Genomic DNA, 23742 nt, shown 5'->3' with positions numbered 1-23742 from the left:
TAGAAACAACCTAGCATGCCTTTTGCATATGTGATGCTATTGGTGCACTCCCTCCAAGATTTCAAAGACAACAATAAGGTTTCTCACATGAACAGTGCACAGCAGTGTACCCACAACACACCAGATGGATGCCAAAGGGACCTACTCTAGAGTCAGTCTGTAATATCCCCATTACCAGCTCTTCCTATTTAGAGGCACCAGTACACAACTCTGGTGGGTTGGAATGGGTTAAAAGCTTATTTGAGATGGTCTGAATTGCTTAAGAAAGAAGTTGCAGGGACTGGAGTAGGGAAACAATCAGAACCTCTGGAAAAAAGAATTTCAGAAAAGATGAAGAAAGAAAGAAGGCAATATCAGCAAAAAAATAAGAAAGAAAAGGGCAAGAAATAAAGAACTCGTGAAAGGGGGATATACAGAGATGGAGGGATATCAAAGGAAGATGAATTTTGTTTAAAGGTTGGATGTACAGATGTAAGCCATGAATAAACCCAATACTCATCTTGTAGTAGAATTTCAAATAGAAAGAAAAAGGAAAAATATTTTTATACTTTTTTTTCTACTTTGGAATTTAGTTACAGTTTATTACAGTGTTGGAGTAATTTTGTTTATACCAGAGCTGGCTGGAAAGCAGGAGAATGATCCTTTGATGTGGCATACATGCATTCATTAATTGATCCCCTTTTATGTACCAAGTGCTATCCAAGGCCATCAGATGTCATTCCTGCCCCCAAGGTCCCAGGTGGAAATGACACATCACATTACAATGGGACAAGTGCTTCATAAGAGGTTAAGTGCTAACTTTGCCTAAAGAAATAAAAGGAGGCTTCACCAATGGGCTGACATTTGTGCAGGGCCTAGAAACTAATAATTCATCAGTTTTTCAATATGCCCTTTGAGACTGGTGGGAAATATTCATTGTTATGCTATAGTGGAAAAAACAGAAGGAAGGAGAAGTTCGAAGCTTTGAGATTTATAAAAGTGAGAGGATTGGGAATAAAAAGTGTTGAGACTTATACTTTTAAATTTCTAATGCTAGCCAGTAGAACAGATTCAAATTACCACCGCACTTTCTTATAAATTTTAGAATTTTAATAAGGCAACGTAGCACTCACTCTCTAACCTTCCAAAGCTAAAACGAATTCAGAAACAGATTATTTCTTTTCACCATCTTGACTTAGGGAAACTTGACATATTCCCAAAAGTTCAACAAGTGGTTCTAGATGATCATTTAGGCACATTTTCTCTAACATTTTTCCAAAAATAATAGAAACAACTTGAATCTAAAATGTATAGTGCCTTTCTAATACCACTCCACATAGGATTAATTTCATTCTCAACAAATTCCCTGTAAGATTGGGAAACATTTCATGATAAACTTGAATATTTGGGAAAAAAAAAACCCTCACATATTTAGATTCACCTTGGAATAGCTGTTAAGGACCCATGTTTATGAGATAAACAAAATTTCTTGTGAAGGTAAGGTCGTCTCTATTCTTGACTTTGCCTTTTAAGCATTAAGACAGCTGTGAACTGTTCAGGAATTAGTCTTGAACACAGAATTTAACTAACATCATAGGACACGCAAGGGGCACTCTTCTAGAATTTAAGACAGTTAGGGGTCAGATGCCATGTAACACAAGGCAGATTGGTGGTCTTGGAAAGAATAGTGGCTACACGGAGTTTAAGAATGATGCATGACTGATGTTAAGACCCATGACAGCAAGAAAAGAGAAGATGAAGTACAGGAAGACAAATACAAGAAGGTAAAAATAAAGAAGAAGAAATAAGCTAGAAATAAAGGAGGAGGAGCAGCTGAGCTGCTGCAGGGGGAGATAACATGCCATTGCTGGAGGCACAGCAACATAGAACAGAGGATGTGCTGGGCACAAATGGAGGCTGGGAAGGAGAGTTAGTGGTGATGGGCCTCATTATTGCTGTGCTGGACAGGTTCTCTCTGCACTTTTGTCTCTGCAGGCCCCTCTGGTTCATTTCCTGGACACCTCCTGCCCCAACCTGGAGTGTGTTCTCTCTGTCTCTCAAACCACAAGTCTTTCCAAAACTCTACTCTAAAGCTCCTATTCTTTAGGAAGCCTGTTCTTATTCCTTTGCCTACTGTTCCCTCAGACTTAGGATGGTTTGTCCTCATTCATAGTTGCTCAAGTGCATATTAGTATTTTGGTGGGTTTTTTTTTTTTTTGAGTACATATATTACTAAACTTTAAAATGACAATTAACTAGAGTCCCCCATTTCTTCTTTCTTCTCCAAGTGATAAATAATGTGTTTTCCAAACAACAGAAAGCACTGTGATCCAGCAGTGGGTCAAAGTGATTAATTATTCTCTGCCAACTGAATACCCCACAGCCCAAGAACCCTGAGACTCCAGAAGGAATACAGCTCCTTCAACACCTTGATTTTAGCCCAGTGAAACTTAATTCAGACTCCTAATATCGAGAAGTATTAAGATAATAAATCTGTGTAGTTTTAAGCTGCTAAGTTTGGGATAATTTGTTATAGCAGCAATAGGAAACCAACACAGATTTTAGACTGTAAAAGTGACATCTAGCTGGTTGTAAGAAGCAAGTACAAAGATACGTTTCTGCAGGAAGATTTCTGAGAGGTGATGGAAGGGTGTGGTTGGCAGGTAAATGGAGCACTATTAACATACATGATGGCCTAATATATTCTCTTTGGTGGCTGCTCTCTAGACTGTTAGGGATACTTACATTCTAGGAGTAGTCATAGAACTTGCTAGATCTCAGGATCTATTATAGGTTCTGGGAATACACAGTTTAGGCAGAGTAAGAGGGGAGGGTCCCTAACTCATCTCCTTTAACTTTCACTGTGACCATCATTTCTGCCACTGGATCAAGAAGTACAGAGCTGGTAAGTAGCAAATAACCCTTTCTGCATGAAGTTATGGATGAAAAACAAAATAAAGATTTAAATAAAAGAAAATCTCAGGAGTTGATGAGCTCAAAGTATCCTTTCAGATGTCTCTTGATAACTAATGATTTCACAGCAGTGGGTGATGATGATAATTAATCATGATGACAGTAATAAAAATGGTAATATGCAGCACAAAATACCTTATATTTATATAAGCTCTTTCATCTTTAAGAATTCTAAGATGCTTTGCAACCTTCCAGTACATATCAATATGAAATGAGATCTCTGCTTACATCTGAAATTCAGTTTTGCCTGGATTGACAGGTAGTAATCATCTGCCAGTTAATGGAAACTCTTTGATATTAGCTGGGTAAGGAGCCTTGAAGGCAGGGGATAATCATCAAGGATGGCAGACACTTTAGTCTGGCTCTGCAGCTCTTGGACACAAACGTTTGATTGGTGAATTCTGTGACTTAAAAAAAAATGTTTATTTATTTATTTTGAGAGAGAGAGAGAGAGAGAGAGAGAGAGAGAGCAAGCAGGATAGGGGCAGACAGGGAGAGAGAGAATCCAGGCAGGCTCCACATTGTCAGAACAGAGCCTGACTTGGGGCTCCATCTCCTGAACTGTGAGATCATGCCCTGAGCTGAAATCAAGAGTCAAACACTTAACCGAACTGAGCCACCCAGATGTCCCAGAGTTCTGTGAATTCTTAACCCACTTTTCCAAAAATAGGTTTCTGAGGCTTATCTCCTGAAATTCAAATTGCCTGGCTTTGTGACTAGCTCCCTGTTCATGCTTTTCTCTCCTCTCACCCGCCATGCTCTCTTTGGGGTGTTCATCTCAGAGCTTTAACTCTTCCTTTTGCACAACTACCCTGTCTAGAGGCCCTGTCTGACCTCTTTTCTTTACACCAGGCCTCCAGCTCCAACTCCTGCTTGATATTGCCATGTGGATATCCCTAAGGCACCATGACTGTACCAGAATTCCTCAACACCTCCCACTGCAAACGGAGTCCTCTTCTTATATCTCTGATGTGAGTTCTGGCATCATTATCTCTCACCTACTTCACGGTTCAGCCTCTACTCCAGGGAACCACCTTCAGTTCCTGTCTGTCATCCACATGTCACTATCCAATCCATACCTAATCCTGTGGTCACCATTTCTGCAATGTCCTGGCATTTGTCACTGATTTTCTCGCCTCTGCTGCCCTGGTTCAGTTAGCTCCTTCTTATACCTGCACTAGATTGTCCCAATAGCTTCCTAGATGCTCCTCCTCATTTGTCTGAGAGTTACCATGGGACAAGAACCTTATCTCATCCATCTTCACATTTCTCACAGAGGTTCTAGGACTTATCTCCATGGTAGAAATTCAGTAAACATTCTTTTTGAATTGAATCTTTAAGACCGCAATCATATAAGAATACTTTATTTTATATATACTGATATATTCTGGAGAAGCTGAAGGTAAATAAGAGTTATATTTTAAATGTATACAATGAGCATACTATTTTTAAAAGATTCTGGTAATAAATCCTGAAATTAGATAATATTTTAATACCTTAGAAACCTACTTATTTCTAAGTTTAGATATTCTTAAAAAATTTTTTTTTTATATTTATTTATTTTGAGAGAGAGATATAGAGTGCGAATGGGGGAGGGGCAGAAAGAGAGAGAGGGAGAAAGAGAATCCCAAGCAGGCTCAGCACTGTCAGCACAGAGCCTGATGAGGGGCTTGCACCCATGAACTGGGTGATCATGACCTGAGCCGAAATCAAGAGTCAGATGCTCAACTGACTGAGCTACACAGGTGCCCTTAAGTTTAGATATTCTTATGCCAGCTTTTCATGAAGCAGTGCACTTCTGATTTATCCAAGAAACCAGCAAATTTATGATAGCATTACAAAATGTACAAACTGGATTTTGCTATTAAGGACAGCACCTATACTGAACAGTGGCTGAATGGAACTAGGTATTTACCAGCAGGCCAAGCACCTAACATGTAATTATCTAGGAGGCAGATCAGAGCTATTAAGTTAGACCATCAGCTGTGGATACCAAATTGAAGGTTTCTGACAAAAGCAGTCAAATGAATTCTCAACATTGCTAGTAGATGTGACAGTGAATGAAGAAACCAGTCTGCCATGAGCCAAGGGCATGGAGAGTGAGGCAACAGAAGGCCTAGGGTAAGATAAAGATAGATAGGGGCCAAGAGTAAATGTACATGGACTAAATTTTGGTAGACCTGGAATACTTGGAATATTTTTTTCCTCAGTGAACAAAGTGCTGGGGAAAAAAATCAAACTTGGTAAGGAACAATTAACCTTATTGAGAAGATAAAGCAGAATAGGGTGGAGGAAGGAAACCACAGATAGATTTATCCATGAAATCTCCATGAATAAAGATTTTTGTATTTATTTTGGAAGATAAATATAGCTTGATACAACAGGAAAAAACACTGTCAATTTGTTTAAAAAACAAACAAACGGCAAATGGGGATTTCTAAAATTCCAAAATACAGATCTCGCTGGCTGGATGAAAATGAAGAGGGAACAGGTGATCACACCCATGATGGATGGGCCTCCCGTAAGTAATTCTATACTTTGAGTGAGCTGCATCAGGGCTAGCTGAGGTAGAAGCTGAACTCAAGTACTAATAGTTCTTCCTAAGAAAAGTAGCTGCAGAAGCTAAAACAAATTTCTAAGATTTTGGAATTTCTTTTGTAGATGTCAAGAGGTCAACACTGTAATTATAAATGGGGGTAGTCATTAGCTGGACAGCTTTTTTTTGGGGGGAGGGAAAAGTACAGATTTTATAGGGATTCCTAATTGGTGCAGAGAAAAAACCCCCATCTATAGAAGGACATCAGAGAGTTTTTAGGACAAATGCAAAAAATATTTTTAAATAAGATAAAGTATATACTTATGTATATTCATATAGATTTTATGAATCATTAATTACATTGTTCTGATCAGGATCTAATCATGAAAACTTTCGAGGAAAAATAGGATGTTGGGGGCATTATAGTAAGTACCCAATTACTATTTCATTAGATATGAAATGCTCTCGAGGCGGGTAGCAACCAAGGAAAGAACACAGGCTTTAAGAGGAATGTTATATGCCCCTAGGGGTTCTGTATGGGATCCTATGAAGTATGGAAAACATACAGTAGAATATTTGAGAATCAACTGAAGAGACTGAAACTTAAAGCTCCTTTGGTTAAATCCAAGGAAGGAAAAGGGCAGGAAAGGTCAATGTGATTAAGGAAGGATATAAAGATTAGTATGAGGAGCCTAAGAGGGAGGCTTAAAATATATAAACAGTGATTTAGAGATATAAACTATTTATAAAATACAAGTATAAGAAGTTCAGAGGAAGCATTATGATGGCACATTAGTGCTAGCATCCCACTCCATTGTGATAGTTGTAAAAGAGGAGAATGCTAGGATATGAAAAATTGGAAGGGGTCTTACAGAACAGCCTCTCCTTTCACAGGTCCAAGAATGCAGGAAGAAAGGGACTCGCCCTTAATTTGCTCTCTCTGCAACTCCTTATCCTAGCTCCCACCAGTCAAAACAAGGAACAAAGAAAAGCAGCAGTGGAGGGGTAGGATTAGAGCTTTGGAGGTCAGAGGATCAGGACAGGGAAAGATCAACTGGCTCTAACAGCGCTGAGAAGATGAAGGGTTGGAGTTGGGAGGATCTAATTTCCTGCTTTGGGAGGGGAAGTGTGAGAAGGTGGTGAGAACAGAGATGGGAGAGAAAAGGGGACAGTTTCAAGACCCCCAGTACCCAGAGATGGAGCTGAAGGAAGGACGTATACACATCTTCTGATGATAGATCAGATTCCTGAGGTCTGGAAAGTGTTACCCAGCATTATTCTAAACAGGGCTCTGAGATACAGCAAGCAATTATGGGCCATTTAACTTAACATCATTTACAGAAAAATATTAGGAAAAGTTTGCAGAGGGGACAACTCGACAAGCATATGGTAATTTGATTAGAAACAGGCCACATGTTTTTACTGAAGGAAGGTGTTGTTTTAACTAGCTTGTTGGACTTCTTTGAAGTTACTGCCTTCTCAATTCTGGATTTTAACTCCTGATTTTTCTAATATCTATAAAGAATGGGAATAAACAGAAAGTATCTAAGTAAACAGAACAAAAACCAATTACAATTGAGGACACTAGAAATACAATGGCAAGAAAAATGAATGTTGAGATGAATATAATAGCAAGAAAAAAATTTAATTTACAACTTCTAGTAGCATTTAAGTCAAGATATTTTTCATGAAAGGTATGTGATTTGAATTTTGGTTTGTGAATATATGCCCTATGTCATTTCCTAAAATACTCTGCAGAAAAAAAAAGTGATTTTTGTTAGTTTAACTGAGAAAACAAAAACCAAAAACCAAAAACCAAAACAAAAACAAACTCTCAGCCTTTTTTTTTCCTTCAATGGATTGACTTTTCGGTGTGGTTAAAAATTTGGTGTGGTTCTTTTGGGATGAGCACTGGGTGTTGTATGGAAACCAATTTGACAGTAAATTTCATATATTAAAAAATAAAAAAAAAAATAAATAAATAAAGAAAGAAAAAAAAAAAAAAAAAAAAAAAAAAAAAATAAAAAAATTTGGTGTGGTTAAAACATTCAGATGAATTTCTCATTAATACAACCTTTGAAAATTTTCCAAGTGAAAAATTCTCAAACAAAATGAAGACATCTTATTTTATTTTAAATTAAGTAGTAAATCAATATTATTATTTCCATACCACCAAATAGCTACTAAAGCTTCAGAAGGAGAATTAGAAAAGATAAAAATCAAGAATAAAATATCAACGTACTTATTAATGTTGGCTTGAAGACTTTATTATACCTTCTTATCTACTTTTTACTGGTTAATCTGTACAATTTATCGTGTGTCATTGTACTTTTCAAAAGGTACTAGATTTAAGTAACTGATCTATACCTCTCTCTGTATGTACAATTTCCACAAGGGTGGGGAATGTGTCTGTTTTGCTCATAGGCCTAACATAGTGTTTGGTAAATATTTGGTAAATGGATGAATAAATAAATAACAATAATAGCACATCAATATTGGGTATTTTACTGTGTGCCAGATACTATTTTTATAAGCATTTTGTATAATTGACTGTTAATTCTTCAACACTTCTATAGACTTCTAGCTCTCCTATTGATCTCATTTTTAAAGTCAAGGAAACAGAGGCATTGAGAAGTTGAGTAACTTGCCTAGTCACACAGCTAGTCATTGGCAGTTTTTGAACTCAGGCGGTCTGGCCCTAAGGCCCACACTCAGGCATGACGCTACTTCTTCTCTCTGAGTGAAGCATATTGCATGAGTCTGTGTATAAATGGGTACACATACGGGAAATTATATACAAGAGAGGAGATTTAAGAGGCACAGAACTCAAGTGTTAACATTGCCATCACCAGATACTGGAAATCAGGGGCTATGGAGGATTTAAAGTCTGATGTCCAGGATCAAGATCTTCACAGAAGCAAAACTAAACATTTAAAGGAAACATAGAGATTGATAGGTAAAGAACTAAAAGAATGTGACTCCATTCTGCTCTAATTGGCTGCCAGAGTCCTTAGCTCAGAACAAAAACTTTCAAGACTTTCCATGTTGGTAACAGAAGCAAGATTTAAGGTTTTGTGGTGGCTAAATCAATGAGGACAAAAATTACTGGTGCATGTGGAAGTATGTTCTATATGGCATCATCGGTGGTCTTTTTTGGGGTCGTGCTGTCCTGTGCTGAGTAAAGAACCTTTCTTAAAACTAGCCTGAATCTTATTCAAAAAACAACACAAAGTTCTATTTCCGTTCAGTTGCATTAGGGTATTGATGTTCTGAGACCTGATATGTCCTTATCATTTTTTTTTTCCAATTTTCTTGATGGTATTTATTTATTTATTTTTCCCTAGCAGTCATTCTGGAACCATTTGACTCTAAGAAGATTTAGTTTATGTTTTTGGCTTCAGAGTGCCCTATATGCTGAGAATCTTGGAGGATGCATGATTAAAGCTAATCAGGAGATCAGAGTTTTAAAGAATTCAAGGAAGAAAGAAAAAAAAGTCTCTGGCTCTTGCAAGATGGATTTAAGACACTTAAATGGGAAGAATCCAGTTTAGACATGGGAGAATTCCCCGTCCACCCTATACTGAGTGCTGACAAACCTCAGAGAAGCTGGGTGCTTTTCAGGACTCACTCTGAATGACTCTAGATGTGTTGGTTTTAGGGCCCTGCACCTAAGTGAAAGCTCATTTACAAGTCAGTCTCCAGTTCTGGTCACCTTTTAACTAGAATACTATCACCCCTGAGGCAATTCTATATAAGTCTGTCAAGCTGGTCCAAGTTTTGGGAAAACTTGTTGTTCTGAGGAATGAGGTTAAAAGTTTAGTCTCACTATACAAGAAAAGCTTGTCCCACAGAATATTAAGTTGAAGTGGAGTGAACAAAACGAATGTAGCCTAAAGGCTTAGAAAGATGAAATGTAGTTAAAAATCCCAAATCAAGCAGGGAATCCCAAATCAAAAGAAAATCTAGGGTGAGAGTTCCATCAGTGAAAAAAGCAAGCAAGCATTTGAAATAAGATGCTTCTCTTATGTTCAAACAACACTAGTGTAAACAGAATTGCAGAACAGGTATGATGATGACATTTGAATGGACAAAAGAAATGAGGAGGGATGCAGCACTGTCAGGGCAGGAAAGAGGGGTCGATACGGACTCTAAGAACCATCTTGTTAGTCCAAGGGTCCTTTTCCTGTTCAGCAAATTCTTTTGTTCTGTGTCCTTATCAATCCCCCACCTTGCCTAAGTAAGATGACAGACAAGCCATTCTTAATGACTTCCTAGCTTTTGAAACTATTTTGGTGTCAGAGAAAGAACCACGTTTCAGTTGTTACAAGGATGGAGGTTTCTGTGGGCTCAGTAAATTTTCTACTCTGAGATGACAATTTTTGTTCGTGAGGAGAGAAATAAATTTGTCCATTTATGTGATCTGTGCAATAGTCTGGAAAAATGACACCCTTGTGGCACCTCTTTAGGACAGGGAAACAAATGCCAGTGTGGCTAGGGGGCTCCATAGACAGGCATTCCTTGCGGTGTCAGCAGGAGTGTGCTGGTATCTTCCTCCCCCAGAGATGGAGCACATCCTCTCCTTGGCACACCCACTTGCCATTAGCACAGGGAACCATTGTTCACTGTGTGTTAGAGACCCAGCCACGCCCTGTGCCAGGACAATGCACTGACTCTACAGCTCTAGTCTCTAAGCACTGCTGATTTCCTTTCCTTTTTACTTCCTCCTGTGTGTCAGAGTACATGAAATGAAGTTTGTTCTTTTGTTTAAAAAAAGAGATTTTAGAGGGTGATTACTGATGACATACTCACTGTCAGTTTCTCTTCTCTGGGGTTTTCCTAATCTCTGAAATGCTGTACAACATATAAGGTTCAAAGCACAGATAAAACAGGTTCTATTTTCACAGCTAATGTACATTTCATTAGGAAACCTCTGAACAATTCTCTCTGAAGATGCTGTTTTTGATTATTTTTAGATCTATTTAACATGCTGGATTTTGTCACCATAGTATGAAGGTAGACCACTTTAAAGTGACAGCACCAAGCTAAAAATCTTTATAAATTGAGGAAAGAAGGATAATAGGGACTAACAATCTATAGGTCATTTCTTAATACAGAAAATTTTGTATTCATCCACCCATCAGTCAATATTTATTAAGCACCTACTTATTAAAGCCTAAGATATTTTTTAAAAAGACCTTATCCTCAAAGAATTCGTAATTCGGTAAAAAGAGAAGGTCATGCAAACAAATGAGTATAATAAATTATAACAGGTGTTACAGCATGATTATGCATAGCATATAATGTAGATACAAATGAAGGAGGAAAGATTTTAGTGGTAGTAAGTAGTATATTGACCAGAAAAGGATTCACAGGCAGGGCAGTACATGAGCTAAATCTTAAAAAAATGTACAGGGGGATTGTTTATGGGTTAGGTTTGTGTGGGTGCATGTGAGCGCATGTGAGTGAGTGTGGGTACATGTGTGAGTGCATGTGCATATGGGAAGGTATGCAGCCCTCCAGGTCTTGAGATCTTGCAGGTTATGGAGGGCCTTGTAAGTCAGACATCCCATATCAGGGATCAGCTATCAAAGCTAATAATGTGAAGAGACTTGCCTTGGATAGAAGTGTCTGTTTCTTAAATCAACTACTTCCTTGGCTGTATCTTACCCTTGTTTTCCTTGATAAAGCAATGGATTTCGTGCTGAGAATAACAACTCAAATTCAATTCACTGTAGTCTGTTTTGGGACCTGACCATTGAAGGATGTCAGAGAACCCAATGGAAAGCTTTGAAGGCTGACTGTGGATATTCACTAAGAACATCTTCCCAGCCAACCAGCCAGCCAAATGTGGCCACGCACTGGGTGGCCAAGGAGTCCTTACCACTTCAGTTGGTCGGTAGTATTTGAGATCCACAGTCACATGAATTTTTCCGGTCTCTTTACATCTGCCCACTTCATTTTCATTCTTTCCTTCCCACCTGTAAAGGAGATAAACACTTAATCAGCCTCTAATTGCTTGGGAGCATTTGCCATGTTATAGTCCCTCAGGATGGCTCAGACTTCTCCCTGCAGGAGTATATAAGCTCATTAACTACAGGAACACAGCTGATGTGTCACCATGTTATCATGGCAACAGTGACTTTCAAAGCCTTTCCAGATCTGTTTCTAAAGGGTAGGTTTTTTTTTTTCCTTCTTTGTAAGAAAATCGTGATGGGTTCAGAAGTGCAACTTCAGAAATGAACAGATTAGCCAGAATAAGGAATTGGGCACAGGGATTTCAAAGATTTTGTACTTCTTTAGACTATTCTTGATAACATCAATTATTATGAATTAATGTCTTCTGTCTCCCTTTTATTTATTTTTTAAAATTTGTAGTGATGTTTTAGGGATATTTATTGTAAACTTCAATGCACTCCAGTTTGGAATAAGTTTCATACCCTAAATTAACCATTCATCTCATCTCTGTGTTATAGCAAGTTCCCTTGCTCTATTCAGTCAGCAGTAGGCCTCATTAACAAATCTCAGACTATTAAACCTCCAAAAAAATACACAACTGGTTTACTGCTTGCTAAGAGAGGGCATATTAGCATCAGCTACGGTGTGCTTTGGACTTGGGTTTTTCTTCCTTAAACATCCACAGTTGGAAACAGTCCCCCCTCAAGTCTATACCGCACATTGTGCAGGATATGCTCACAAGTTTCAAGACCAACTTCTTTCTGGAATTCCATTTTATGTTCTCATTTTTAAAGAAATGAAGACACTGGCTTCATGTTAGCCTCTGGAGACAATACTATACAATTAAAATTATTTTTACAAATGAAACTTTTCAGCAAAGAAAGAAAAGAAATTACAAAGTAATGTCTGACTTCCATGCTTATCACCAGACCTAGTTTGCTTTATCAGTTGGAGAGGAATCCTATGCCAACAGGACAATTCTGTGTTCTCCCTGGATCAGAGGCACAGTGGAGATCAAAGGAAAGAGTAGAACATTAAATTAGTTGCTTGACTATGTCATTCACACGTGTCATTGAAGACAAATAGTAAATATTGATTGTGGCTGTATTTTGGACATAGCTGGGTAGTAGAGACATAAATTGCCCTTATAAGCTTAATTTCTGGACAATCACTGGAATGTTCTATTCTCAACTTACTTTTTTATAGCAGAGAGATAACATGTCATTGTTGGGAAAACTCAGTTTCTAAGCACATTGAATTTGCCAGTGGACTCAAGGCAAATATGAAAAACATCCCATAACACGTAGGGATTCATAGTATATGTTGAATAATAAAACTGAACAACTGGCATTATATTAATTAGTTGCCTCAAAAAGAGGTGTTTGGTAACTTACTTTTTTGGTTTAATTTCTTACTATTGATTAGACTAATTTGGCAGGGTCAGAGCTAAGTTTTTGGAAAATTCACCTGGATATGGTATGCGGATGCTTTAGAGCATGCAGACTGAAAACAGTGTAAAATGAGAAAACCCAAAGTGGTGATAAACCCTATCTGTCCCTAAATAGAAAAGACCAGATGTTGGCAAATATCTGCAGTAAGGGAGAATAGCTGATAAATCATTACTTTAAAAATTACCTAGCTAATTTTAAAGTTAATTGTTGAAGTGGAGCCTTTTCTTTGGTAAGGCTTTCAGTGGGTGAAAGGATATTTGTATCTCATAAGCATGTTTTTATTCTTGTTCATGTTTAATACTAACAAAGAGAAACCAGTCCAGCATCTGTCTTCCTGATGGTATCTCCCAGTAAGCCGAAAGGGTTAAAAAATCACTGCTCACAGTTTTACTCTTTTCTCCTATGGTAGCTGGGTATGTAATCTATAATGGGTCAGGCTGACTTATGTGCACACATACATATCCGTAATTCTGTCCTTCTTACTGATAAATCTTCTCAGATGTCACCAAATTGAAAATTGGTGATTCAATTGTACTTTTAGTTGATTTCTTTGAAACCACACATGAACACACATATATTTAAGTTGATAAAGGCCTGGAAAAGACCTGGAGAGCTTGACTGGGGAGGGAACATGTCAGACAGGAAAGGAATGAGGAAAAGCCAGCTGTGTCTTTAGAGCAGGGGCTGACAAACTGTTTCTGTAAAGAACCAGAAAGCAAATATTTTAGGCTTTACAGATCACATATAGTCTCTGTTACATAGTCTTCCTTTCCCCCTCCCCATTCTGTTCTCTTCCTCCTCCTCTTCATCATCATCACCATCATTTTTTTTTAAAATTACCCTTTAAAACTATAAAAACATCCTTACAGTTCAGTAGAAAACAGGTGGGGTTTGGCCTGTAGGCCATAGGTTCCTTACTCCTGCTTTAGGGGATGAGTTAATGCTATATCCTCATTCTTAACTTAAAACATTTAATTCCTTTTCATACCAAAAAGTTGCATTGCTGGACCAGCTTAAATTTTGCGGTTTACTGCTTCTTTTTGGCTGCTCTGCAGCCATATGCTAACACGTGGGATTTATGACAGTAGTTGAAATGGGAAAAGACTGACTGACGGAAGGAAACTGCAGGTTAGATTTGAGTTTGATGCTACTTGGGCACCTGTGTGTATCAGCTCTGGGCCCACTTCTTGGCCTCTGTCTGAATACTGTCCACAGGGCTGCCATCTTGCAAATGCTGTCTACAGTCCAAATCGTCTCTGTGGTCACTGCATTGCCCCCACTACTAATAGAGATGCATCGAATAATCGAGTATAACCAGGAAAGGGCTCAAAGCAGAACTGAGTTGGCAAAACTGCTTTGTAATTTGCACTAGGTCTGCATGAAGGCAGTAAGCAAAAGTTTCGGCCAAGGGCCAAAAAACATTCAGTTACAACAATACACAAAACACTTGTATTAACAAGTAAAAGGTAATAGCTAACTTGTCCTAACAAGCAATGTTATGACTCAAAGAAGAGCTGGGATGTTAATGAAATGAAGGTAGCTTGACAGGGAATAGAGGATTCAGCTAATTAAAAGGAATTGCTACCCACCAATTTAGATCAACAGCTCACTGAGAAGAGCCTCTGTATAATTCAATTTTTAAAATATATTGTTGGCTCCTAATAAGCATTAAATGGCAATAGAAAACATTCAAGAACAACAGAATCAAGCACAATAAGGAAAGATGAGGTGTTATTAAAATCTACTCAACTAGGAATTCCTTTAAGGAACAACAAAAGCAAAGTCAACTGTATTAAGTCAAGCTTAGGAGACTATGTTAAAGTAAGGGAGGGCACGATGCACCCCTTATAAAAACCTGAATATCACAAAAGTTATCAAGGATTATTTAAAAAAATACTATTTTATTAAGGATGTATATAAGGAAACAGGAGGTTGCCAAAAGCTACAATTTAGAAAATGACACAAAGTAGTCCTGGGAGAATTATTAGGTTCTGAATGAAGGTGGTGGTTTGTACAGTTTTGCTCTTGTCTGATGCCCCTTTCAAAAAGGAACATACTCAGAAAGGCTAAAAGAGCAAGAAAGAGAACAGAAACCAAATTCTGGAAGCTGGAAGGCCAGATGGATGAGTGTTAAAGGACTTAGCAGAAGTCCTAGAAAACAGACTCCTAAGCCAGCAGTGGGGAAGCTGAAAATGAACCCAATTTACACTTGCAGGAGCCCTCAGATGTCAGGAAGTGAGGGCGGATTACAACTTTCCTTGAGAAGCAGTGTGATGCCCAGTCCCCTCCCAGATCCCACATTGCTTGGCAACTACCTCACCCTCCCTGGAGAACAAGGTCCCAGATCTGAAGGCCACTGGGCTTGGGAAGGGGTAGGGCCACGATGCTGAAAACAAGGAAAAATCTAGTGAGGTATGTGCACAGAATGCTGAGACTCCCCAGCCAGCCCCAAGGTGCTGGCAGTCAGGCATGTCTCCTTTCAGGCAGGAGACAAGGAATCTTCTCTGGGTATCAGGGATTCTCCAAACTAAATGGTCCTGTTAGGTCCCCCTGTAAGTGACATAGTCAACAAGCTCTAACTATGTTCTCAAAAACTCCCAATTAGCTTTTTAGCCCCCACTTTTAAACATGAGCAGAAAACCAAGGACTACCAGACAGACATGTGGGGAAAACCACATATAGGAAAGAGAAATCATAACAAACAAATTGAAAACCAGCAACCTGGAGAAAATAGGACAAATAGAAAAGGTAATCAAAAAACAAAACAAAAACACACATTCTACCATTAATATCTTCAGAGGTATGAAAAGATACCAAAGAAACAAAAATAAGACAGTATATAATAAAGGACAATTTGGAAAAAAAATCTTAGAAATTGAAAAAAAATTGAAAAAAATTAAAAGTTCAAGAGGAGATTTTGGAGATAAACTGAGGAAATCTCTCAGAAAGGAGAGCAAAAGGATGGAGATATGAAAAACCAGAAGAAAGATAAGAAAATCAGAATATGGCCTCAAGAGGTCAGTATAATAGAATTTCCAGAAAAAGTACAGAAAAAAAGGAAGCAGAAAAGAGCAGATAATTAAGTTAAATCAAGACAATTGGTCAGAGAAGAACATGCATTTCCAGACTGAAAGGGCCCAACAGAGTGCTCTGAATAATGGATGGAACCCATATCACACGAAATTTCAGAACATTAGGACAAAGAAAAAGACTGACAGACTTCCAGAGAGAATACACAGGGATTAGGAGGCAAAATGGCTCAGTCTCCCATAGTAACACTGCAGATTAAAAGGCAATGGAGCAATACCTTCAAAATTCTGAGGGCAAAGTATTTCCAAGCAAGCAATCTACATCAGCTACCTTCTTAATGCTGAGGGCAGAATAAAGGTATTTTCAGATGTACTGGGTCAAAAATATTTGCTTTCCATGCACTATTCTTAGAAATAAGATTTTGCTTCATCAAACCAAGGAGTTTTTATTTATTTTTAAAAATTTATTTATTTATTTATTTATTTATTTATTTATTTATTTATTTATTTAAATTTTATTTAAACCCAAACTAGTTAACATATAGTGTAATGGTTTCAGGAGTAGAATTTAGTGATTTATCACTTACATATAACACCCAGTGCTCACCCCAACAAGTGCCCTCCTTAATACCCATCACCCATTTCCCATTTCCCTGCCCAACACTCCTCCAGCAACCCTCAGTTTGTTCTCTGTATTTAAGAATTCTTAATGGTTTGTCTCCCTCTCTGTTTTTATCTCATTTTTCTTCCCTTCCCTTATGTTCATCTGTTTTGTTTCTTAAATTCCATATGAATTAAATCTTATGACATTTATCTTTCTCTGACTTATTTTGCTTAGAATAATACACTCTAGTTCCATCTATGTTGTTGCAAATGGCAAGGTTTCATTCTTTTTGATTGCTGAGTAATGTTCCACTGTATGTGTGTGCGTGTGTGTGTATATATATATATACATACACACACACGCACACACACCACATCTTTGTTATCCATTTATCAGTTGATGGACATTTGGGCTCTTTCCATAATTTGACTGTTGTTGGTAGTGCTGCTATAAACATTGGGTGCTTGTGCCCCTTTGAATCAGCATTTTTGTATCCTTTGGATATAATTGCTGGGTTGTAGGCTAGGTTTCCTCAATTTTTTGAGGAACCTCTACACTGTTTTCCAGAGTGGCTGGACCAGGTTGCATTCCCACCAGCAGTGCAAAAGTGTTCCCCTTGCTCCACATCCTTGCCAACACTGTTGTTTCTTGAGTTTTTAATTTTAGCCATTCTGACAGGTGGTATCTCACTGTGGTTTTGATTTGTATTTCCCTGATGATGAGTGATGTTGAGCATCTTTTCATGTATCTGTTAGCCATGTGGATGTCTTCTTTTAAAAAGTGTCTTTTCATGTCTTTTGTCCATTTCTTCACTGGATTATTTGTTTTTTGGGTGTTGAGTTTGATAAGTTCTTTACAGATTTTGTATACTAACCCTTTATAACTGATATGTCATTTGCAAATATCTTCTCCCATTCTATCAGTTGCCTTTTAGTTTTGTTGATTGTTTCCTTCACTGTAAAGAAGCTTTTTATCTTGATGAGGAAGGAGGTTTTAAAAAGATGCCAGGAAATGGAGGACCCAATTTAAGAGAGTGGCTAAGAGAACCCTTCGGATGAGCATGAAGGCAGATCACACAATGCCAACCCTCCACCAGTCTAGATGGAATCAGGTCAGAAGGTTCTATAGGCCCTGCTACAGGAAGACATGACTGATAGAATAACCCACAGACCTGAACACATTCAAAGGTGATTTAGATAGCTGGGGCAAAGTCTGGGGTAGTTAGTGATAAATATATAGAAAACAAAGCAAATGAAGACAAATGAAAATTATTAGCTCTGTGTTAAACAAATGACAATTGTACAGAAAAAAAGTAATTGTTGTTTACTGGAATGAAAACCATTGATCAGTCATGATAATTTAACACCAAATATTAAGCTATCCTCAAATTAAAATGCAGCAATAGAATATTCAAAGAATGGAGAGATCGGGAGGAACAGAAAATAAAACCCTCATTTTGAATAAGAGGACGCCAATAGATAATGCCTAGAAGGAGATAAAAATCAAGAATCAGCAATAAAAACATGTTACTTAGAAACATGGAGGTAAATGCCAAAGTAATCAGCTAAAAGAGTATAATAGAGTGCAAAAGGATTTCCAGAAAGAGAACAGAAAAACATAGAGAAGAGTAAATACTCTCTTGAGGTAAATCAAGACAATTTAACAGAGCAGAGTAACATACTTTTCCAGACGTAAAGTGCCAAAAGAATGGCCCACACAGTGGGTAGGAATAGCTGTGAAAATGGGGAAGAAGGGGTGGAGGGTGGGAGATTTCTGGAGTTGGTGACAATTCCTGTTGAATGATTAGAATTTAAATTATGTGCTGGTGTTAACTGGGAAAAAAAATCCCAACAATGAAGGAAAAATCATTACAAACATGAGTTCGCAAAGGACTCTGACCAAGGCTGTTGCCAGCAACTCCCTCTACATGGCCTACAGAACTCTATCCCCAGGGCTCCTGCCCTGCCTGCCTCCCCTAAAGACGCAATGCTTCTTCCATATCTCCCTCTCTCACCCTGCCTTCTGGACATCTGGAGGAACTGATGTTGTAGAGCCATTGACACCCCAGCTCCAATCTCATCCATGGAGGAAAACACTACAAGGCAGATAGATCAAGTCTGCAAAAACTGAGGAAGAGCCACCTGGGAAGAAGCAGGCACACTGTAGAGGGTTGGATCTCAGAAAGTGAGGGACCAGTGTGTTTGGCAAGGGAGGGAGAGTGCATCAACAATGCCAGATGCTGCATCGATGTCAAAAATTGAAGAACTGAAACTGGTCCATAGGATTTAGTAGCATGCAGGTCCCTGGGGATGGCAGAAAGAACTGCTTTGATGGGGTGATGGGGCAGAAGGTGGACTGAGGTGTGGCAGAGGGACAGGAGGTAAGGACAGGGAGATGGTGAGGAGGCAATTCATTGGTACGTTTTGACAGAGCAGGGAAAAGAGAGGAAGGGCAGTGTCTGAAGGGAATGAGTGTTTGCAGAGGTCCATTTTTTAAAGATGTAAGGATCTGAAAATGTCAAGATACTGATGGGAAGGAGCAATGTAGGACAGCTGAAGGCAGAGAAGGGAGAGATAACTGCTAGTTTCTTAAGGAGACTGGAAGGTTGAAGCCCAAGGCCAGGAGAGACTGTTACCAGAAAGGAGTAAAGGGCAACCAGTCAGTGGAACAGGAGAGGAGGACAGAGTGTAATTTTTATGTTCAGGGGACCATGGTTTTAATCACAAAGTCTACTCTAATTTATGTATATATGAGAACTTAGCTGTGCACAGAAAGACAATATTGCTATTGAAATAGGGACTCCTGTCTCCATTCATGCTCAATTTTACCCCATTTTATTTATGTTAATAAGGATAACTGTTATTAAATAATGGGGTTCCAGCTATTGCATGCAGTTAATGAATAATCAACTACAACAAAAAGTGTAAAATTTAAATCCATTAAACAGCTGTTCATGTCACTTGTTAGAGTAAGAACTACCTTTACTTTGTGCTTTCCATATCATGGGCCTCTTGTGAATGCCAACTAATGAATCCCCACATCAAGAATCAGGCAGGTAGTACAATCTGCAGTTTACATGTGGAGGGAGAGGAGTTTAGGAGGTTGAACAATTTTGGGAAGGTCATTGGATGACACCTCTATCTCACACAGTTGGAAAAAGCAGGATAGGTGTGGTGCCCTCTTAAAAGGTCACTGTCATTTTCATGGGAGGCCCCTCCCAAACGTTACTATCAATAAGAGTTATTGATTGGTAAATGTTTCCTTGCTTTCTTCTTTTTATCAGTATTGCTGAGAGACTTAAATTGTACTTTCAAAGTGTCTTTTCCTTATGCTTTATCTTTAGGAAATCTTTAGGAAATTTAGAATGATTAACTCAATGAAAAAAGCTTTGTGTGGTCATGTCTAACGAGGGTAGATCAAGAGATCGAATAGGAAAAAGACCAGAAATTGTTCTTCTCAGCTGTAAAATGGCGGTGAAGGGAAGTTCAAATGCACAGCTAGTTTTTAAACAAGACTTGGTGTTTCTATGCTATCTTTGCATGGATTGCTAACCATGCTCTATCCACCTGCTTTATTTTAATTTATTTTAACTCACCTGGGGCATCCTATACACTTCCAAAGATTGTAGGTGGAGTTTCTTATGTTTTACAGGACTAAGCAAAATGAATGGAGGTCTTACTAAGGGGTGGTAGTGGGAAGGTACAATTTAAGGACTAGTGCTTGAGCTCTGTATGAGTCTCAGCCACAGCTCAAGGCCTCTGTCCTCTGTACCTCCTCTATTTGCCCAATCTTATCTATCCATCTCTCCTCCTCCCACCTCCCACAAATCTTCACTGAATACCTATTAAGTGCCTACTAAAAGTATTTACTAAAGTAAGCCAGGTGCTGAAGACACAGGTATGAGAAAACTAGATGGTCTTTGTCCTTAGGGGGCTTAAAGTCTAGTGGCCCCTACAATGTAGTGTATGAATGATGGTAGAAGGTACACAGAGTGATACCAGAGGACTGGGCGGGCACCTAGCAAGACTTGGTTGAGCGTAGGATGTTGGGCTACGGAGGATGTCTAAGCTAAGACCTAGAGAATGAGTGGGAAGTGCAGAGAAGCAGAGGGAATAGTAGGTGTGAGTATCTCTCAATATGCCCCAATGTGGTCTGGCTGGTCCAACCCAGTTTATCAGCTTGCCTATCGCCCACATACAATTTACTAACTCTTGCCTCCATGCCTTTTCTCATGCCATTCCACCCACTTGGAATGCTTTCCTTCTTCTTAACTACCATCCATATCTCCCTCTTTGGCTAAGAGCCCGTTTAGATGTACCTTTCTGCAGACATTGCTCCAATGGTGATATCATGGTGATATCACTTCAGTACTGATAGAATGAATTTGCACAATACCAACATCTATTTGTGTATATTTGTAAATAATGTATTGTCAGCCAATTAGAGTCTACACTACTCAAAGGAAAGGAAAGGAAATGTCTTCTGATTCTCTTAGATGAGTTTTGCTTGGAGAGAAAAAGTGAGGGGAAAAATAGCACATTTATGGTGCATTTACTACATCTTAAGAACTATGCTGGCTGCTTAATTAGGTAACTTATAGAAGAAGCATTTATTCTGAGGATTAATGGACCCTTAAAGAACTTAAACTGACCTGCGACCCTGTGAATTACATCAACTATACATGAAATAGAATGAGGTTTGCCTCAGCCTCCAAGACACAGCATGAAATCAGGGCTCAAATTAGATCTTATACAGGTTAATAATTAAAAAACCTGCTGTTTCAGTAAAGGTTCACACATCACTTTAGCATGTTATATTTTGGGGGCTTTTACATGTTAAAAATTCAACTATCTTAGAAGTTTACAAAGGCAAATAATAGAGTTCAGATTGCTAGAGAGGGGAGGGGAGAAAGACAAAAAAGAGAGGAAGGAGGGAAGGAGGAAGGGAGGCAGGGGAAAGAGTCTTTTTCAATAAGTTGAAGCTTATATGACAAATCCAAATCTATTTATTGCGACTAAATATTATGTAGATATTTTTCAAGGCCTGGGTCTATTTAGAGTATCGCCAGAAAGTTCCCATAGTACTTACATTCAGGAATAGGCTTTCTGTGCAGGCTTCTCACAGTGATTGAGTTTTTCTAGCTCCAGTGGCAGATTCAAAGTGATGATGACTAAAGGTGAGTTATATTTCTAACATTCAGTCTCACAGATTTCGTTCAACTTGGTTAGATAGTATGGACGCCAAAGAAAGATGTAGCAAGCTGGAGTTAAAGCTTTCAGGTGGGAGTTAAAGCAAGTAGGGGCTCAGAGGCAGCTGGTCAAAAACAAATGGAGCCATGCTCTGTCAGGGAAAGGGACACTTAGTGGACCTACATTTAAAGTTATGAAATCTCTCTAGGGGAAAAAATGCAGAGACACAGTGATTTTCTTTCTTCTGACTTTCCCCCCAAATAGAAAGCTTGGAAGTAGGTCTTGGGAAAATTTTGTTCAACAAAACAACTCATTGGAGGGATCTGTTTTCCCATGATGCAATCTAACACAGTCATAGGCACAGCCAATTCTTGAGGAATACTTTCTAGCAGATACACCAGCCACAGGGGTACAAGATTTACACCCTAACCTCTATCCACTGGCCTTCCTCTTTTTACAGTCTTCCTTACCCTCATCCTCAAAGCCCAGGGGACAGAAATCCTACCCACCAGGGAATAATTCCCAATTAGGAGAAGAATATGCATGAACATAAAATGACTTATCTCAGCTAAGAGGATTTTAGAAATGAGTTTCTTTCTAAATGAATAATTTCTTTTTAAATAAATAATAATTTCTGGCCCCTGCTATTTTTACCCAAAATGTAGACAGAGTGCCACAAACTATGATAAATATTTCCATTGGCTGAAACATCTTTTTCCCCCCAGCACGGATGGTGGAGCTCACAAGGCTGTAGGCTATTCTTACAACTCTCTTCTCAAAATTTAACAAGATTAACGACAAAAAAATTAGTCAAGATAAGTATTTACCTATTTGGGTTTATGCTATTATCACTTTAATTGTAGGAGAAAAGTACTTCCTTTTCACATTACTTAGTAATAACTTGATGGGAAAGTGTAAAGCAAAACATAACACTAAAAACAACCCCAACAACACACCCTCCTCCAAATAAACAAACACCCTGTAATGTTCTTGGAAGAAAACATTTGCTGTCATAAGGGTGCCTTCTTAATACAAATGACCAAATGGCAATTTAATTGCCCAACATTACCTTAAATTTTATCAGGATTGTATGTGGTACTGATCTATTTCCCCGAGAATCTTCTACTCACCCAAACCGAAATGAACATGCTATTTTTCTAATAAATTCAAAGCAAAAAATCACTCAAATGATATCAAAGATTTAAGAGCAAATATTGGTGCCAATTCTAAACATATAGATGGCAACATCTTTCAAGGTTTTTTCAGTGAAAATTACAACAGATAATTTCAAAAACGATAATAGAATTAGAAAGTGATAACTGGCCTTCAAACAGCTGAAGTGAGAATATTGCAGATAGTGATTGGTGTGTCTGATATGAAAATCATGTAATAATGAGGTTAAAGAAAAAGTTCAGTTTAGAGAAAATATCCATAATTTTCCTTTAAGCATGTAAAGTACACCAGGTAAAACTGTGAGAGGGCATAAAGTTTTCTATCTTAATTGATGGCACACTAATCAATCTCTCCCTTCCCTTCTATATCCAATTGTTCACCAAATCCTATAGATTCCAAGTCTCTTAGATCAGTCCATCCTCTCCATCTCCACCTCCAGGCACTTGTGTAAACTAAGGTCCTCATCATCCTTCCTTAGCAGCTCTCTAGGGTAGGAAGCATAGTGGCTTCTCTATAGCTGTCACCACCATGAGAGAGTGAACCACGATGAATCCAACTAGGGGAAGTTAGGGTGACAATGAACATTCCTGAAAGGCTTTTCTGGACAAACTGGCTTTTGGCTATCCATCTGGGCTCAAGTAAGAAGGTATCACAGAGCATCTACTACAGACCAGTTGTTGTGAGCACTGAGGACACTGGTGACTGACACAGATGCCAGGCCTGGCTCATTCGCTTACAATTGTGGATCTGAAAGGACAGGAGATGCTCAAGGAACTATGTGTGGTGCTACAGGTTAGGGGGGATTTGCTTCTAGTGACAGAGCTTATGAACAAAACTGCATATAGTAAAGATT

General features: G+C 38.5%; 1 protein-coding gene across 4 annotated transcripts in view; it reads right to left on the bottom strand.

The window, feature by feature from the left end:
- GMDS (GDP-mannose 4,6-dehydratase) overlaps positions 1–23742 on the bottom strand; it is a 639676-nt gene that overhangs the window by 92712 nt on the left and 523222 nt on the right. For all 4 annotated transcript variants that reach the window (XM_058733196.1, XM_058733195.1, XM_058733198.1 and 1 more), the window contains one exon: positions 11370–11466. In XM_058733196.1, coding sequence (XP_058589179.1) covers positions 11370–11466 — 97 coding nt within the window. The remainder of the gene's footprint in view (positions 1–11369; positions 11467–23742) is intronic.

Source organism: Neofelis nebulosa, chromosome 6 (assembly GCF_028018385.1).
Source record: "Neofelis nebulosa isolate mNeoNeb1 chromosome 6, mNeoNeb1.pri, whole genome shotgun sequence".
NCBI classification, from domain to species: domain Eukaryota; kingdom Metazoa; phylum Chordata; class Mammalia; order Carnivora; family Felidae; genus Neofelis; species Neofelis nebulosa.
The sequence above is the reverse complement of the archived record's forward strand: the minus strand, read 5'-3'. Positions and strand labels throughout refer to the sequence as shown.